The 20,743-nt window shown below is 39.2% G+C and overlaps 1 protein-coding gene across 2 annotated transcripts in view; it reads right to left on the bottom strand.

Moving 5' to 3' along the window:
• Window positions 1-5,027: 5,027 nt before the first annotated feature.
• The window catches only part of Cph (BCL11 transcription factor chronophage), a 79,234-nt gene continuing 63,518 nt past the window's right edge, over window positions 5,028-20,743 (bottom strand). Inside the window, exons 2-5 of one of the 2 annotated variants that reach the window (XM_075299589.1) lie at window positions 16,099-16,251; window positions 15,828-16,016; window positions 15,504-15,743; window positions 5,028-9,661 (exon numbers count right to left, since the gene is read on the bottom strand). In XM_075299589.1, the coding sequence (XP_075155704.1) occupies window positions 7,128-9,661; window positions 15,504-15,743; window positions 15,828-16,016; window positions 16,099-16,251 (3,116 nt within the window). In that variant the 3' untranslated portion in view covers window positions 5,028-7,127. The remainder of the gene's footprint in view (window positions 9,662-15,503; window positions 15,744-15,827; window positions 16,017-16,098; window positions 16,252-20,743) is intronic. The other variant, XM_075299590.1, reaches the window with a different exon arrangement.

The raw sequence follows: 20,743 nt of genomic DNA, 5'->3' as shown, positions 1-20,743 counted from the left end.
CGCTTTTTTGCTGGGATACTAATGCGATTTTTGCTTAGCATAGAAGACGCATTTCTCTGATGTAAAGGTTTTTCCTTGTCCAAAGTCGATAAAGTTTTTAATAAAGTTATTTTGTCCTTATAGTTAAGTGATTCCACTTAAAACTGGGTATCTTTATATGTAAGAAAAATTCTTCAAAATTAATGAAATCGTCTTTAAATTTTTTGACTTTTTGCATCTTACAAAGCTACAAAGTGTTTAGCGATCAAAAATAAGAGAGTCTGAATTTGGGAATGTATGTTGTCGTTAATACGTTTTTAAAGGACTTTGATAGCTCATGAAGAAAAAGGCTGCAAAAAGCGAATACAGCAATCCCTCGATTTACGTTGTCAAATTTTTTGTTCCACCCCCCTTCGATTTATGTCGCCATTCGATTTATGTCGTCGATTTTTTGCCAACTTTATTGCCAACGATGATGACATCGCAACATTTATTTCTGAAATTCTTCCCGAAAATTCGTCAAATTCTGATTGTTATTGCATATATAACGCAATTGTCGAAGTGGCGATGTTTTTTTTATATGTATACAACATAACGGGTTTTCAATTGTTTATGAACTTAATGTTTAAACCCTGATATTTTTGAATACACTGAAAAAACAGTGAACCCACCAGGAAGAACAACTTTGGTTGATTTTAGAAAATTTTTATTATTTTTAGAAAATTTTAATGAAAAAGTATTACAAACGCTGACATCACGACGATACCACAAAAATAAGTAAATATTTTTCGATAAATTCAAGAAAAATTTTTAAACACAAGTAATTTTTTTTCATTTGTTAAATAAAATTTTGTAGTTTGAAGGAAAAAATTGAAGTTTAAAATTGCATGTCTTTAGTGCCATATGGAGTTCAAGGTGGCCGCATTTGTAGTAAAATTTAAAAATTTAAAGAAATAATGAAATATTTTGCTTTATTTGTACCAAAGACAATACACTTTAGAAGATGGGAAATTGACTGTCAGAACATCAAACCATTGACGGCGCTATGTCTCCACATGTCGTTTACGCGTTTGGTTCTACACATTAAAATGCAAATTAAAAGAAATAATTAGAAATATCTTGGAACAAACGAGAAAATATAATTTTTAATTTATTGCTCAAAATTTAACCATGTTCAATTCAAAAAATTAAGTTTTTCATATATCAAATGCAAATAAAAAATTACAAAAATGTATAGACTTAGCGTCGCACAGTGGTTCCAAATCGCTTTTCTTGGAAATAGTTCTGCAACTTTTGAACGAATAAAGATATCAACATAATTTTTTCTTTGTTTGACAGCTGAGGTGCTTTTCTCTATGTTTGTGAGTCCCCACGGGCTGACCTGTAGGCGTTGAAAATTGGTCACCTCTGGGGTATCAAATTTTGTTTCAGCTGTCAAATCCGCAATTGTGAACCGATTTCGATAATTTTCTTTGCTGGATAGAACTTGCAAAACCTTTCAAATCACTTTGGGCATTTTGGGAATTTTTGATACGAATTTTGGGAATAGTATATTCAGCAATATTTCTTAACACAATTTTCCCTGCAAAACTCAATAAAAATCATAATGATATAATAATTAGTTCAAACGACATATAGATTTCAATTCATATTAGTAATTCCCAAAAAAAAAAAACTTAAAAAAATGGTTCCTTGCCCTAAAAACGTTAATTATCGTTGTTTTTCTCCATAACAGCCCCCTAAAATACCTCTCCAACGGTATATTATACGTAGGTCTTTGCTTAGTAAAACAAATCTTGCATTAAACCTCGCCGACGCGGGTGAAATAGTGCGTTTATCTGAACCGATTTAAATACACCTTGGCACACTTGACAATAATATCAAATATACTCCTTGTGCAAAATTTGAAGTAAATCAGAGAAAAATCCTGGCTTCTGGAGCCATATAAGTACAAATCGGCCGTAAGATATATATGGGGGCTATATCTAAGTCTGAACCGATTTCAACCAAATTTGGCATTCGTCGCTACACGCAAAGAAAAAAAAAGTTATTTTTGAAACAACAACACAGTCCATTTCGTTTATATCAAACACTGTTCTTTTCTGACTTTAGGTCTTTAATAAGACACATTTTACAGTTCAAAATTTAATATACTACAATGTAATGTTGAACATTTTTTCGGAATCTTCCGAACATATCTGGAATATATGTTAAAAAAAAAAAAAAAACAAAAATAAAAAAACTTTGGTCGAAGCAGGGATCGAACCCACGACCCTTGGCATGCAAGTCGGACGTAGCTACCACTGCTCCACGGTGCCAAACTAAATGTTTGTTTATGTTAAATAAACTTTGTTTATTTGGTTCGTGGGCGCCGCAAGCTATGCTATATAAATATAACTTATATGGATATTTATCTATTGATGACCATAACAGGTACATAGCTCAGTGGTTAGTGTGTTGGCTTACAAAGTGCATGGTCCGCGGTAAGGTAAAAAAAAGGTAAAAAAAATTTAAAAATTTATAAAATCGTATAATTTCTTCTACATTGTTTGTATTACAGGAAAAGGTGTTAAGAACTAAAAACCTCGTGGATGTGAGAAAGATGTAAGGGAAAATGCAATTAGCAAGAAAACAATGTTTTTAGTTTGTCTTTATGAAATCCTGTAAAAGAATAAACGTTTGTCACAAAAAGTATATACTTTTCTTCCAAATACACTCCCTTACAGCGAAATATATATATATATATATATATATATATATATATATATATATATATATATATATATATATATATATATATATATATATATATATATATATATATATATATATATATATATATATATATATATATATATATATATATATATATATATATATATATATATATATAGCTATCTAAATCTGAACAGATTTCCACCAAATTTTGCACACTTGACTGTACCTCGTGCAAAATTTCAAGCAAATCTAAGTAAAACTCTGGCTTCTGAGTCCATAATAGAGGTGTGCACGTGAGTAATAGTTTACTTACACTCACGCACACTCACGACTGAATCATACTCACGCACGATATTTTTTGGTAGGAATCACGCACACTCACGAAAAGAAGATTTGTAATAACGCACACTCACGAAAAGAAGATTTGTACTCACGCACACTCACGCACGAAAACGTCGTGACTCACGAAAAATACCGTGACTCACGAATAATTTTATGATTAATTTACTTTACCGAAGTGTCTGAAAACATGAGCATTATTAAAATCGAGACTGTTATTAAACTCTTAACATCCCAGGTGTCACTAGAATTGTAATTGAATTTAACTCTTAAGCGTTTTATGTTGGTGAGCAGGAATATTTTCGTGAGTGTAATTCGTTACTCACGCACACTCAAGAAGATATTATTTTCGTAAATCACGCTCACGCACGACATTTTGGTTTGATTCGTGCGTGGTTTGACTCACGCACGAATCAAACAATTTCGTGTCACGTGCACACCTCTAGTCCATAATGCAGTAACATTGGACCAGAAGCCAGAGTTTTACTTAGATTTGTTTGAAATTTTGCACGAGGAGTCTTATTAGTAGTACAGTCAGGTGTGCAAAATTTGGTGGAAATAAAAGAAAACAATGATCAGCCCAAAAACGGATCCTGTAGGTTCAAAATACTGGTCCCACTTTGTTAAAATTTTACAAAAAATATATTGTGGGGCCTATATCTTGCAAACTATTAAATATATTCGTCATTTTTTGAAGGGGTTTACAAGTTCTATCTAGCAAAGAAAAACTCATCGAAATCGGTTCACAATTGCGGATTTGACAGCTAAAACAAAAATTTATACCCCCGAGGTGACCAACTTTCAACGCCTACAGGTCAGCCCGTGGACCCACTAGGGACTCACAAACTTGCACAACCTTAGACAAAAACACCTCAGCTGTCACACAAAGAAAAAATTATGTTGTTGTCTTTATCCGTTCAAAAGTTGCAGAATTATTTCAAAAAAAAAAAAAACAAAAAAAACGATTTGGAACCACTGTGCGCCGTCAAAGCAACATTTGGTATGACGCAAGCCAATTTCCCATCTTCTAAAGTGTAGTGTCTTTAATCTTTATCTAACAGGAAGAACAATCGATCTTGGTAAAATAAAAGTCTTTGGTTTGGATATTAAAAAGAGTAATTGGGTTACAACCTAGTAAGTCGGAGTTAGATACATATAAGCCAAGAAAAAATAAAAAATCTTTTTTTGAATTTTTTTCGAAAATTTTAAACTTTTGTTGTTACAAATTTTTTAGTTTTGCAATAAAAACAAATAATTTTTGGTCTAACAGTGATTGATATAAACAAAATGGACTGTGTTTATGCGAAGCACTGTTCTTTTCTGTGCTTGAAACATTTTGAAGTTTCATAGTAAAAATTTAATATAGTACACTAATAGAAAAAGTTTCGTTATATTAACGAAATGTGTCGTTAAAAGTCAGCCAACGAAACAAATTCGTTAATACAACGAAATGTTTCGTTATTATAACGAATTTTCTGTCAACCATCGTCACGTTTCGTACTATTAACGAATAGTTTCATTGTATTAATGCAAATGTTTCGTTATATCAATGATAATTTTTCGTTGGTTGACTTTTAATGAAATTTTCTTTGTGTGTAGTGCATAATGTGTAATATTTTTTGGGAATCTTCCGAACATTTTTGAAATATATGTAAAAATATATATTCGCTCTAAGCAGGGATTGAACGTTTGTATGTAACCCTTTGTTTGTAAGACGAGCATGCCAACCATTGCTCCACGGTGGCCAACTAAAGATATGTTTCTGTCACATAAAGTTCCTTTACATCGGCTCGTGGGCACCGAAAACTATGTTGAAGGATATAGCGATGCCTGTCGATGACAATAACAGCTATGTAGCCCCATTGATAGTGTGTTGGCTTACAAGTTGATATTTCCATATACTACAATCGGAATGAATAATGTTGCATTACATATCAGCTACCCTATATGGCATTCAAATAAAACACATCTTGTAATTTCAATATTATCTATTGTTCTTTTCATTTGTCTTTTATTTTGTTGTTTTTTTTTTGTTTTTATATGAAATTTCAACACATACATACGTTCTGATTTTTGCTTTTGTTTTAGTTGCATTTTTGTTGTTGTCTTGTTTTGTTTCCGTTTCCGGCTTGTAATAAGAAACTCTTAATTTACTACTTATAATTGAATAAATAATACATACATACATACATGTATATTTGCACAAAAAGTTTAGATCTAATTATTGATGATTCTCTTAGTTTTGATTTCAGCGTCTGATAAAAAACGCAGCGCTATCAATTGTCTTTTGAATATGTTGGTGTAGTGTGTGTGTGTGCGTGTGATAGTGTGATGCATTTTTCAATGCAGACAGACTCTCGTACAATAAGTGGTGAGTGAGTACCAAATTCCGTGGCCAGATCCTTTTCGTTAAGCATGAGACTAAATATTTACAAAATGCAGGATTTGATGGTGTTGTGGCTAGAACGGCACTTTCACTGGAAGTCAAGAGATCATTACCTACTGTAGTATCTGGTGTTGGTGGTCAAATGGCCAAGAATGGTAATGTTGAAAAACGTAAGTAAGTGAGGTAAACGAAGAAATTCATTGGAAGTTTAGATTTTTTCTTTCATTCATTTTGTTTTATTCTAAAATCATTTAATTATTACAGTACAATATAATTGTGTATACAAGAGTTGATAGATGTGATGTCTTCCGGTTTCCTTTGTACATCTCTACATGTATTAGCATAGATAGTTATATAATTTAATAGAATTAATAATAATAATGACAATAATAATATTAATTAAGAACTAAAAAGGCAAAGAATAATAATTTACAAAAGGCTTAGTTTAGTTTGGGAAGGGGGGGCCCTGGGGGAGACATGGAAGGGTTAAGGGACGGGGGGTGGTGTTAGGACACAGACCAAGAAATCAATCAATAGTGGTTATTCTAAGGAGAATCGAATTCCCAAGAGTGACCAGTAGGAGTGATTTCTTGTCACGAACTATGCTTGTGTGCCTACCGAGCAATAACTTCTGTTTCCTAATTTTGCTGGCCTCCTCCGGCCTATTTGACTTCCTAGTAAAAACTTAAAAATCGTGTCTCAAACATAGTATAAAACATATATATAAATAAATCAATTAATTAATTAGTCACTTAATAAACAACACAAGGTAACGAACGATAATAACGAGGATCACAAAAACGAAACAAGATCTGCCAAAAGCAAACAAACAGATGTCAGTCTTTTGGAGAAGGGAATAGATTTAAAGTAAGTGGTGGAAAAGTTAGGATTGGACTGAACGATTTGATTTGTCCTGCAGGTGATGGATACCAAGCGCTGCCGTTCTAAACCGGCAGCACAATTGTCTCTTCTTATTTTTTTTTTTCTAAAATATTCATAATTGTCTAGGGTTTATAGGGTTTCTTAGTTTTTTGTTTTTTTTTTCATTAGTCTTGTATGATACAATTACAATCACTACTTAATTCGATTTCACTGGATTACACTGGAGTAAGATTAGCTAAATTTTTTGTTTAAGAGAGAGAGAGAGGGAGATATTAGGTAGGAAAAAAGGTGGTTGTGTGGAGCTGGAGGAATGAAGACGAAACTACAACATAAATGGTGGGGAGGGTGTGGAGAATGTGTAGAAGTCCTCAGCCACTTCGGCTGGAGGTGGAGCTCAACAATGGAGGGGGTTGAGAGGTATTGCTTTGGTATACTGACGGTGGCGACGAGGGCATTTGTTGAAGGGGGTAGCATTCGCACGAGGTGTCCGGCTCTGATGGGTTGATGGATGAATTTACAAACACGCAGACGGGATCATTCTTTTTGAAAGCGACCGCTACTGGTGTCGGTAATAGACGTATTCACAATATGCGACATTATTATTTACATGGGTCAACCCAAGTCGGGTGGGCTATCTTTAGAAGATACGTGATAACATGCGGTTAACCGTCGGTAGTGGATGCTGATGATGGTGGTGCTGATGCTGAGCATGAGCCAGCAGTTGATTAGCTTGTTCCTGTTGTTGCTGCTGGAGTGGCGGCGGTGGAAGAACTGCAGTGGGCGAGTTGAAGCAACCGGTGGAGTTGTTCCAATTGGGATAAAGTCATGCCTCGTGCTTCAATGAGATGGCGTGTTGTGACGACAGGCTGGTGGAGGCATTCGAGTCATTGTCTCCTATACTACTAGGCAGGGAAATTGAGCCGGTACCAAGACTGCCAAATTGAGGTGGATATGAGGCATTTGTTGGCGGAGATAGTTGCTGAGGATTTGGTAAGTGGTTCTGGAGTTGAGCAGCCGCTGCCGCCTGGGCTGCAGCCACGGCATTTGCAGCATTGGCCGCTGCCACCTTACCCTGGTTGACAACACATTTGCGCATGTGCTTCTCCAATGTCGATGGTACACTGAAGGGCATATCACAGAAACGACACCGATAAACATCTTTACCCATTCGCCCGTGGGTCTTCATATGTCGCGTTAACTTGGAGCTCTGCGCACATGCGTATGAGCAAAGTTCGCATTTGTAGGGCTTTTCACCGGTATGACTGCGGCGATGAACGGTGAGATTGGAGCAGTTCTTGAATACTTTGCCACAGTATTCACATGTATCGTTGCGCTGCCGGCTTTCCTTCTTCATGAGAGAGTTCTGCGCCAACAACGAGTTGGCCGATCCCAAGCCCAGCGGCTTTAGTTTCAAATTCTCAAAGAGAGCCTCATTGCGGTGTAAAGCTTGCATATTCCACCAGTCATTTCCGTCCATTTTCATTCTCTTTGATATTTCGAAGGGATTCTGGAACGGATTGAACATGGGAACTTGGGTGGGTGGTGCATTGGCATCTTGTTGCGGTGGTTTCTGAAACATGTTTTTGGCGAATTCCTCACGTAGCCGTAGAGCAGCTGGGAAGCCATTCATTTTATCAGTCATTTGGTTCATGGGAGACCCGGTGGAATTGTTATTGTCATGATCTTTGGAAATGTTTTTGAAGTTTCCGGATTCTTGGAGGGCTTGTTTATACGCTTCAGAGTACTGTGCGATATTCGATAGACCAAACTTGTCCATCAGCTCTCCCACTAAGGAAGTGGGCCCAGTTGCGCTTAGACCTTTGGGACTTTCGCTCTTAGAATCCAGGCGGTTATTGCTTACACTCAAATCCTCGGCTTCATAATCGATCTCATCAGGTTCATCCATATCTTCTTCCTCTTCGTCCATCATATCTTCATCTAAATTGTCATCAGCATCTTGTTCACCATCAGAGTCAACGTCATTGGTCTCCACAGAATCGGCATTGCTGACTCCATCCTCGGCGGGACTGCGATGAACCCGCATATGTTTCATAAGTTTCTGAATATGGGAGCATTCAAATTCACAAGCCGTGCACTTATATGGCTTTTCGCCAGTATGCGTGCGCTGATGAATAATGAGACTATTTTCGAAACGAAACTTTTTATCGCAGTAAGAGCATGTGAAGACAGATGCACTTCCAGCTACCTCTTGGCTGGGCTTAGTTGGAGGAGTCGAAGCAGACCGAGGGGTGCTGTCAATAGGTGTGCCATTCTCATTGGCTAACATGTCGCTTTTTTCTGGTGGAGTCAGTGAATGCGGGCGCGTGTTGTTTGTGACTGGGGTTGGTGGAAGCTGATGCGAAGGAGATGGGCTCGCAAAATTCGGCGATTGCTTTTGTCGTGGACTCGGCGAGCTCGAGTTAACAATGTTTCCAGCTCCAGGACTTGTTGTTCCTGCAAGCTGACGCAATCGCTGCGAGTAAAAATCCATCTGCGGCTCCATGGAAATAGGGTTGGATGGCGGTGCTCCTGCAGTACCAGTCTGTTGACCGGGCATCAGGGGCAGCGTAACGGGCGTTGTGGAACTACGATGGCTACTACTGGCCGAAGGTGGACGAGGTTCGACAGCTACGGCAGAAGTTGAAGTAGCACCCTGATTGAACTGTGGCGTGGGAGTATGTGGCGCGGCTAACGAATTGGCAGCCGCTACAGCTGCCGCTGCTAGATTCAGACCATGATGACGAAATTGCTCCGATACAAGCTGCTCCATACGATAATGTTCAGCATGGGGACGTGAGAAAAGAGGATTGACTCCAGGAACAACCTGTGTCTGACCAAGACCGGGTGGCAGAGGCATTCTCAACAAATTGAAGGGATTGGATGCATGCATATCTGGGGGAGGTAGCAAAGCATGATGACGCATGCCAGCAGCAGCTGCTGCAGCCAGATTCTGAGCATTCTGCATGGCAGTTAAATTACTCTGATGTTGCTGTTGTTTATGTTGCTCTGCTGCGGCCGCTGCAGCAGCAACTGCTGCAGCTCGGTGTTGTAATTGCTGTTGTATCTGTTGCTGTTGTTGATTACCGCTGACCATAGGAGATACAGAGCACATGGAGTTATTACCACTTCCAGTGCCACTGACACCTGAATTATTGCTGCTTATATTGTTCGATTGCAAACTTTGCTGCTGCTGTTGTTGTACTCCCGACATACTCTCTGCCAAAGACTGCGTAACATCACCCAGTATAGAAGACTCCACATAGATCTTAACTCCATGCGAATGTTGAACATGCTGGATTAAACGCCAAGCCGATCCGTATTTCGTTTTGCACGTTGAACATGTGTAATTGCTGGGTTCTGCAAGGACAAAAAGGAAGAATATTAGCAATGCGATAATTTCTGTATTCATTCAGATTCAAATGGAATCAGCCTAACCATAGCTATCCCCATGGATGGAAATGCAAAGCAAAACTGGCTTCTTCCCACAGACTAGAGTCGCAATTGTATCTTCATTGTTTTATGCAAATGTGACTCGTTGAACCTATCCCAAAATTAAGCACTCTCGAGCTTTCATTAATATAATTAATAGTGTGCGAAAACGCAATGTTGTGCTATGCATACATATACGCATACAAACTCACACACACACACACAGGCAGACATACACCTTGAAGCGCACCTCTAACCATGAAGATGCGAATCACAGACTGCTTGCCAAATCACAATCATGCCCATGTATCGATGCAGTAGTGCACTAGTACTCTTTGCTCTTTCAATTGTTATCGGTCGTCGTTTTATTCGTCTGTCCAACTTTTGTCTTAGTAGTAGTTGTTGTTGTTGTTGTTTGGTGATCTTATGTTGTACTAAGATGCATTCATTATGAATGAATCTTAGGTGCGGACTGTATACACATCTTCTGTGTGTGGGCCGTAAAGATTCTCAATAGCATTTTGGAGTCGCCTTCATAGTTCACTCATTGTTGTCGACGTTCGCGCACTCGCCTTCGTCGTTGTTGTCGTCGTCATTGACGACGTTGTTGTTATTGATGCATGCACCCAATGTAGATTCATACGTAAGAGACGCTATCGGCGAGGTAGAAGACGTCTTTGCCAAAATAGACGTCACGCAACACACCTCGATTTCTGTGATCTAGACTGAGCAAAGCATGGTCTTTATCATATCGCAAGACAATTATTGCGCAAATAGATGGGTTGGTAGAGCTGACTTCAGCCTACAGTGTCGTGGTTTTTGAGCAGCATTACATGGCGCATTTCCGTTTTCACCCAACGCGCCACTAAGCCCATCAAGAAGAGGAGAACAGTGGCAAAATCAACCAAATGTGACAAAAACACGAGGCGGTTGCCGCCACTACATTTATTCCCGATGGACAGACCGATCAGACAGGCCTATCTATTTCCTACCATGGGACTCTCATCAATGGAGGAGTGATGATAGCAAATAACCGAAAACACCAAAAAATGACACAGAAAATCCAACAACAACATCCAACTCCAAGAAAAAGATTGTGGCCGTTGTTGCGCATACAAATGACCGCCATTGGATGCCAAAGCTAACCAAAATTGCTTGAGCGTAACGAATGCCTATAAAAAAACATTTTAAATAATCAACAACAACAACAGTACATCCCTTCTTCTTTCCCCTCCACCCATATGTGGTTATTTGGGATGGTGTTTTGGTCGGTCCTGTGGTGTGAATGGCCATGTGAGGCAGACGAAAAAAACATCTATGGGTTCCTCAGAGCTCTACTACTGCGACAGACAGTTCGGAGTAATAATTCTGAGTAGGCATTTGTGTTTACGTCTCTAATTTGATGGCCTAACCATATGTTGCTCGAAATGAAAAATTGCAAAATTTTCCATTCGATTAAGAGTAAAAAAATCGCAATTTAAAAAAATCCTTGCGAAACTGAAACATTTTACAACCATAGATAACCAATGTTAAATAACGCACGTAGGACAAATCATCGCTTTCACACAAGACCAAAAACAAGAGCCACCACCACTACCACTGAGGGACTTGGTTTCGTTTTTTTTTTAAATACCGCCAAAAAGGGGGATGTATATCGACGCAATTTCCACCTTAAGGAATATGGACGTGGTTGATTGTCCATGTTAGTCACACAAAACACCATAGACTTTAAAGTTTCACGTAAGCAGCTGCTAGGAGATACAACTGTGTTTATAGTGGAAGATATCCTGCATAAGAACAACCATGTGGAAGCCAGCATATGTATATCAAATGACCTAAACATGAATCCCGGACACGTACAAGGTATTCGGATGCATTATTCTATGAATCGTTTTTTTTTTCATGTTTTATTGTTACCTCATAGAAGGATGCATTGTCGCTCCACCAATGATCGTTAGATCGGTATAATATTGAGGTATTTTCGTAAATTATAAGTAGCCGAAATGCAAATGATGGTGAATTGTAAAGAATCCTAAAAACAAACAATTGCCATACTACGAATAAAGCACGGGCAAATGATAAAAATGTCCTTTGTGTGCTGCCTACCTGAGGAACTGATGGCGGAAGTGTGAATGGATGGATGGATGAGTTGAGTTGAGATGCATGTCTCATTCTACAATGGTGGTTGAAAGGGATCAGTGAAAGAGTTAAACCGCGTATGCCACTCTACATTTTTTCACTTTTAATTTTATTTAAATTTTCTAAGGAAAGCGAAACTAAATTCCCAAAAAAAAACTTAATAGACGAGTCGATAGAGACAAGATCATTGAGTCGCTTGGGTCGCAATTTGGCGCAAGCCTAGCACGAGTCGAGCGTGCTTGTGGCATTAGTTGTCCATATGTTTTGCTACATTGTCTAATCGCAAGTGTGGATACAGCAGTAATCTATGGGCGACGACATGACTGACTACTCAGAAGGGAAGAGACTTACGGTCTGATGCACTAAGAAGAAGGATGGCAGCGTGCGTAAAATACAGACAAGAAAAAGCATTTTTTGGAGCTCGCTGCAGGAGCCTGGTCCCAGCGAGAGTATTTGCTTCCTTCCGTCCGTTCGGAGGCATATGCAGATTTGCCATTATTTGCCAAAACAATGTTTCCACAGGCAAAAGACAAATAAACTCCATCCCTTGGCTGGTTTTGGCAGCACCACAAAAAAAAGACGTTAACATACATGCAGGCAAGGCAACCCTTTGACGTTAGTTAGTGGTTCGTCCACTAAAGCCAAGATAACAGCGAGCGGCCAGAGCAGTACACCCCACCCCCATTCTGGTTATGCGTCTCACAGGGGGATAAGTGACCGCATTTGACAAGAAAGCCATAAACAAAACAATTGGCCGCCCGCTGATATGTTGTCAAAACCCTTCAGTTCATGATGTGATAATAACGTCTGTGTTCATTTCACATTGCCTCGTCTCGCATCTTTCTTTTTGGTTTATTCGCCAGCAGCTTTCTATCCATCTCAGGAGCAAAGTATTCTCAGTCTATCTATTTTTTAAGAAAACTTCACATAGTGTGAGTGTGTTTGTATATGTGGCACACATTTATTCCAAAGGATGTGTGGGTAAGCCGCTCTCCCTTACCAATAATGTTGGCCATCAATAGCTTAAAAAACAACAACACAAAGACCAAGAACAAGGAGCAGAAACGTCTATGGGAAAAATAAGGGCAAGATGAAAACGAGGTGAATACGTGAACTTGCATAATCAATGTATGTTTGGATGGATGAATGAATGGATGGCTATTATCCTTCCAAATGTCCCTCTTGATACTGCTTAAGCCGATACTCCGTTCACTCCAATCACTCCCACTGCAAATTGTATGTGGTGTGAATGGTTGGCTATTCCATGAACTCATCATCCTTTTACCTACCTGGCTGACTAGTTACGTCTGCCCTCCTATGCTTTTACAATCACTAGGATTTGAAAGTATATATACGTGTAAAATTTCACCCCTCCCCCTCGCCCAGCAATCCACACCTGTCACTTGACAATCGGGTAAAACCCTTTTTGATTATATTTATACTTATGGCCATGTATGAGCGCATATGTTCATCAGATCCGATTTTCGGATTTTCGTTTTTTTTTCTTCACTCACTTTGTCAGTTTTCAATAGAACGAACATGACATTTTGCGGATTACAATCACAGTGAGGTGGAGTGAAACTGTGTAATGCCACTGTTGGAGATACTGTGTGGAAGGACGGACTGGATAATAAACATAATTACTATTGAAACCACAATTCATTTATGCGATCTGATCTTCATGGCCACATTAAAGCGGTTCACAACTCAGCGAGGACAATGACAATTGTCAGTTTTCCTGGCTACTTGACATGGAATTGTAATTACGCTGGAATTGTCATTGTTTAACTTGAGGACAACAACAAAACCTACATATATGCATAGAGGAGGATGACATTATGAATTCTTTAGAATACGAGACAGTGGGGAAGTATATGGGAGGGGGGAGGCATGAATTTATTACCGGGCAAGCGTGAAGAAACAAACATAAACTTGACTAGAACAACAACGACGACTACATGGTCATGTAAAAAAATGCGAATAACCCTAAGCAAAAACTTCACAAAGGATGTCACACACACACACACCCACACATCGTACAATGAGTGGGCTTACAAAGGACTTTCTGCGGTCAAAAGAAGTCACATATATCGGTCGGCCGCTGTGCTTATCAAAACTGAAAGTGATTCAGCTGGAAGAAGTTGAATAATGAATGGAATGCTAGGCTGGCTGGTCGACAACCAAGTCAGAACTGATTAAGACTCCACAATATAGATCTTACTGGGTCCTTCTTAAGGAGTCACGGTATGGTATGTGATTCCTTAAAACTGTCAGGCCAGCAGCATTTAAGTGTCTTCAATTGAAGGTCAACCAAGCAAGAATGTAATGACAATCAGACTCAGAACAATAGGACCCCCTTTAGAATTCAAATTTTGCGTGTGTGTGTGTGTGTAATCCTTTATGTCCTTTACAACACACAAGTCCTTTATTGTTTCTTATACATATATGAGTAAGTTTCATGTTGTATTCATCTTCGTCCAGTGTCTCTTCTGCGCCACCGCTGTGCTGCCATTAAATCCTTTGTCCCGACAATAGTAGTGTCGTTCATGACGAATCATTTTTGCGCAATTTAGTTTTCATTATCTGACGTAATAGTTCACGCAACTCTTCCGTTGTTTGCCTGCTAGCAGCAGACAGTTAAATAGTGTGGAATATTTCAGAATTTGGAAGTGTGTTCACCACAGAGACGCACGCCGGCACAAGTTAAGCGTACACACACTTCCGGCTCTAAGACGAAAGCACTTAATATCGCAGACTGACCTCTTGACCATCCGCTGTAGTTGTTTGACCAGTCATCTCTAATGGATTTTCATTTGACTTTGTGTCATGTGTGTAATGTCGTATGTCGTGTATTCATCCATTGCCGATGGCCAGCTGCAGAAAGGTGTGTGTAAAGTGTCAGAGGTCAATACGTTCCTTGTCAAAATATTATCCTAGTGACCTTTCAGCTTTGGTTGTTCGCAGCCAGCATCCATCCGCAAAAAGCTAGGTGAGTACTAAGGTACACACACTTATGGTCACTAGCTTGTGTAAGGGAATTTCATATAAGGCAACCCGGGAAAGGGGTTGAATATTTGAAGACCGGAAATGTTTTCAATGTCAAGAATTCAGCTTTGTTGTTGCTTCTTGCTCTTAATTGCGAATACTCCAAATACATTGTGAACTGGACTAAATGGACAGACGGACATATGGCCTGGGAGTCATAGGCATGCATGTATGCTGATGATGACAGCTTATCTGTACCTTTTGTTCATTGTGACAGCAACGATTACGAAGAGGCATTATTCCGTGTTTACTTTGATGTTTGGTGATGGATGGATGAATGCACGGACTATGAGTGTGGGGTTTTTGATATCTGGTGGTCTTGTGCACTTTTTTATCAAAGTAAATATGCTTTTTGGTCAAAATGCGATGGTTTCTCAAAACAAAAAAGAAAACGAATATGACACAAAATCCTTATGAGTTTCTATTGGCCTCAGGGGTTGTCAGCAGTCAGCTAAACAGTTCGCCCACCATGGTCATTGGAAAATTTTAATTAAATTAAAGGTATTTGCATTACGATCCCCATCCCTCTGTGCGACTATAGTGTATGTAGTTCTATGGCAAGATAAATGAAATGAGCAATGCTTACCTGTTTGCAGTGTATTGGACTCGGCATCGACAAACTCTATTTTGGGTCGTTTAGTCTTCGGTTGGCAGTCATCATCAGTTTCGTTGTCATTGTTACATCCAATGGTTTCACTTTCATTATCATCGCGATCAAGTTCCTGCTTGATTGTAGCGGTTATTGTTGGTAGTTCTTCAGCTGTCGATGAGGTTTTAATTTCCTCTTCCTCCTCATTACCTTCCTTGGGAGTAGTATTGTCATTTTCTGATTTAGAATAAGAATACCATAAGGGGGCATTAGTCAAGTGTTTCGTGTTGAGTGGAGCAAGCCACGTTAAGTGGAACTTACCATCTACAAGTCTTTTTGGTGTACTCGAAGCTCCATCGGCTAACATGTCCGCTGGACTTGGTGGTGGTGTATGGATTCGGGAGCCTCCTGATGGTTTGCGAGTGCCTATTGGGGCAGAAACGGAAGGTCTTCTATTGACTACACCCAGTGGCCTGCCATCTTCGGGTTCAACTCTGTCATTTGAAGGACCTACAAGAATATATATGAACAAAAATCCATAAACACCCGATATAAATTGTTGAGAGGGGGCGTTATGCCGTGATGTACTTACCCTGATTTGAGCAATGACCATAGTTCTCTTTATTGCATTGCAAAACCTTGTGTTGGATAAATTTCACTATATCGGAGAGAGCAAAAGCCTTTTGGCAGGCACCACATGTGAGTATATCCTGAGCTGTGGCATCACCTTCGGTGGAGTCTGAATCTAGCCAAGAAATTAAAAGAAAGTAAAAAATACAAGACGCCGTTAGTCAATTTCATTCGTAGACACAAACCAAAGGGATATAGATGGATATGAGCAAGTACCAAAACGATAAATTATTCAATAAATTTTATCTTAATACGCTACCAGCCTGACCTCCGAATTGCCAATTGGCAATTACCAACAATGAACAAAATATCCACATAAAACTGGCATAAGCACCACATATGAATATTTGGAATATGGTTTCTCGGTTCCTGTGGCCGTTGAAAGCATTGCTATGGGCGTCTTTCAGTCTCACGCCACAACACTGGCGGGCTTTATGGTTAAACTCAATTTATAGCTTAACATTTACGCTTTATCCTTAAATACACATACACACTCACATTCCTATATGGAGGATTCATTCGGTCTCTATTAATGTCTCCCAATAAATTCTAAAGATGCGTGCTAGTAATTAATTCCCCACAAAGACCACATACTCGTATTGATTTTTTCCACTGGTAATGAGATGCAAACTAGTACAAAAGCCTTAAGTAGTTCCATTCCATCTGCAACCCATTGTAATCCTCTGCCCAGCCCATTAAATCCAAAGCAATTTATCCTCGGGACAATTTATTCATATAATATTGCCAAAAACACTCACACCAGCCGCAAATTCATGCATCCCCCATCTATTGTGCCTTCCATATATGGAAGGTGTTTGTTGCCATTCCACCAAATAAATATTGGCCAAACTTATAAATTCCAATCAATGTTTATTAATGGACAATTTACCCAATTCTATGGTATCTGGTGTTATGCTAAGAACGTCTCGTCCCTTTTCCCTATTCTCATCTACATCTCATGACCATTGCAAATATGTCCTGGCCTTGTAGGCTTGTTATGGCGAGGGGTTGTTGGCGGGCTAATGTTTTTCTTTATCGATGGTGTCCTTTTTTCCTTCATCGTTTCGCACTTCGGGGCATGTGTGGGTTGGTTTGTTGTATGTGCTAACACCAAATAACTCTAAAAGTACAATTTGGTCGGAACTTGTGGTCTTTAGCTCTGCGGGCTTTGTTTGACTTTAGGTTTAGAACTTGTGTCCACATTGGAAGCAAAAAAAAATGAGAAATTGGCTAGCATGGGGATCATCTCGACATATGTAAAAGTTTGCCATCATGTGTCCATGATTGGCCCCATAACCGAGGGCAGCATGTCGTTGAGGCGACATCATAAAAAAACTACCCATAGTCCCCAGACAAATAAAGGGACAAGGATAATCACATTAAAGAAGCATAGCAATAATCCAGTTGTCAATTAGGTGCTGTATGACACCAACAAACACTGAATTATGGACATTGATACTTCATAACAAAACAAAAAACATGATAGAAAAGATAAACGGTCGAATAAAAAACCGCATAGAGAGGCCAACAAAAAACGGACATACGGACGAACGGACATTTAATTTGATAGCCCAGGGCTGAGCGCCCTCGTCCTGTCAATAGTCCCTGTTATTGTTAATTTTTTATTAGTGTGTTGGCGTAAATTGCCATGTCCTGGGGGTGAAAAGATGCGAAGGCAACCACATCACACACAAAAAACATAGTTGACTTATTAATTCCTGATTGACTGGGATGAGCCAGACCCATTCAATGATGATATGTTTCGGGGGATTGTGTTATCATTAGTTAAGGTTTATTATCGTGATGTTTTCGGTGATTATTGTTTTGTGTTTTGTTTTTCTATAAAAAACTAGGAAAATCATCGTTAAATACACCCGTAGTTCCGTTTTTGTGGTGTTTGTTTTATTGATTGGGTGTTAAATTGCCAGAGGATGGACTCAGAGTCAATTGGGATATAACAAATTAACTTCATATGCTTGAAACAAAGAGAGGCACCCTAATGCCAATACACCCTGAAGAGGACTTTTGTATGCGTACACTGACCAATGGACAGCTATAAGCCATCCCACAAAGCCACAGGTAAATTGAATAAAGGCAATAAAAAAGGAATGTCTCATGATTGGCTGGTGAGTTTGTATTACAGGTAGAAAGAAGGATCAGAATAAAACCTGTCAACGCCTACGAACGAAATAAGAGAGTGCAACATACGGTAATATTAGCTGCAGTGAAATTCAAAATATCCTATGACGGTGACGAGGGAGCCGCAATAAATGTGCCAACCACAGCTGATGTTTGACGACTTTCAGTAAATGTCAAATGTCAGCTGGCCACTTAGCCCTTTTGGTGTCGTTGGCGGTTGCATGAAACACTTATACCTCCATACCCCCTTCTATTCTCTACGGAGTGGAGTGGTGTTCAATACAATAGAATCGGTATTGATTCCTATCAACCCTTTCATCTGTGCCAAAAACCAATACGACCTTTGTGTTAGCTGTGTTGAATGAATGGAACATTTGTTACGGCACTTCTAATGCGTGATATTAGCAACGATTACAGAGATTTGGCCATTGTGTTGTTTGCCTGGCGGACTTGCTGCTCAATACACGCTAGTTATTGAGTCATGGAATAATACAACTACCTCCCAAAGGCTTCATTCATTTGTGAAGTGAGTTGTCATCTGGTACGGTGGCAGCGATTTATGATTGAAATAGGAAAAATTCATATTTGTGGTCTGCTATAAATATGGCCTTATGGCCTGCAACATTAATCCCAGAATCTGAATTTAACACAAGCACATGCAAATAATTCTTATCGGCTCTATTTTTATTAATGCCGATGCCTGATAATTTGCCATGGATGGAAACTATGACAGTATTAACATATTAATGGTATTTGGCATAGCTGTAGTCAATACACTGAGGGTAGTCGTCCTCCTTATGGTGAGTGTCCTGTCGTACAATTGGCACTTCGTAAATTATGCATCGAAACACTTATTGGGAAATACTGGCTTCGTGCAGAGTCCTTCCCACTATCATAGTTTCATCGCACGAGTGTAGCAAATGAAATTAGTTGCCAAGAAGATATCAATTCAGTTCATTTCAGACGTTAGCTCTATGGACTGACTGTATGACTGTATGACTTATTGTCATATCGAGTGTTTGGTTGTTCTACAAATTGGACCACGGCTAATTACTCCACGTACATGACTACGTCAATCGTTTTGATGGTTGTGATGAATGTGGCTGTGTGTGTATGTTGATTTTAGCCAGGTCAAAACATACTCGACACGTGAAGTATCCATAAATCGCTGGGACTTTGTGTGAGTAAACATGCATGTGTGTGAATACAATACACTCCCCACACAGACACTCATAGCGATTTGTTTCATTTATTATTTGGCCAGAGATCCCATACCAACAAATAAACGTATTTTTTATTGTCTTAAAAAATCCAACAACAATACATTGTGGTACAAGCCAACAATATGTGAAATAAAATAATATTATTAAGTTTATCTAAAAAAACCAAAAAAAACATACAGGCGGACGGACGGACCACGGCGGTCTTTAGCTTCACTTGTATTGCTCAAATGAACAACGAAATGAAATAAAAACGACTGTGCAAATATTTGTCGAAGCGGGCCACATTTCAGCCGCTCGTGCATTTTTGTCTGATGAAATGAAGAGAGTCATTATGACCATGAGGAGTCATGTCGGTATTTTTTTTTTTTTTACCAAAAAGTCCACTATGGAGAAGAGAGAGTATTGGTAGGGGTGTCAATAGATGGGCTTTCATACTTCCCAAATACTCTATACCCCCTATATCATCAATGGAAGGTAAATGTGAATGATGGAGGTATTATCATCTGAAAGTAATAGTATACCCCTTACGTCTTTACGAAACTACTGAGTTATACACATAGTAATCCAAATGAATATATGTGAATGTGTGTGTGTGTATGTGAGTGAAGAATTATCTGTGGACAGTTGTGAGAATTGACTTAATTTGTATTTCATTATAATAAATGTTGGGTAGGCCTCCTTCGTTGGAGGGGCATATCGTTCCAACCCATGAACTGTAGCAACTACGCATGATAATGATAAGCCTGGTTCCGCTTCGAAATGTCATTTGGTTTACCCGCCCCCACTCAACCCCCGCTCATTACCTCTGCCGCTGAAAAGTGCAAAAGTATGGAGCTGTTCTACTAGAGATAGTTCTTATCAGGTTGGGTGTTGTGTTTCGATGGGGTGCACACCTATGTACATCCACAAGGTAATGGTGTCCCCCATGTCCCTCCAGCACATATGGATATTTGGGTTAAACACCTTTGTACTGAATGTTGGTAATTTCGTTTAAAGCGGTCCGTCCATCCAAATGGCACAGATAACACCACCCGCATGCGGCTAAACAAGTCTTATGCAAATAAACGAAAGACTTGGTGGTGCGTTGCAAACGGGTCGATGTGGCGGCTGTTACACAAGGGACAATGAAGAGTCTACTATTTACCTGATAAGAATCCGTCGCGCTGACTTCAGATATTCCTATGCTCTGAATTGTGTTCGGGTGGTCACCAGGCAAACAAGCAGATATCGAATCAGAAAAAAGCA

This window comes from Haematobia irritans, chromosome 3 (genome assembly GCF_050003625.1).
Source record: "Haematobia irritans isolate KBUSLIRL chromosome 3, ASM5000362v1, whole genome shotgun sequence".
In the NCBI taxonomy this organism is placed as follows: Eukaryota; Metazoa; Arthropoda; class Insecta; order Diptera; family Muscidae; genus Haematobia; species Haematobia irritans.
This window is presented reverse-complemented; position numbering and strand designations above follow the sequence as displayed.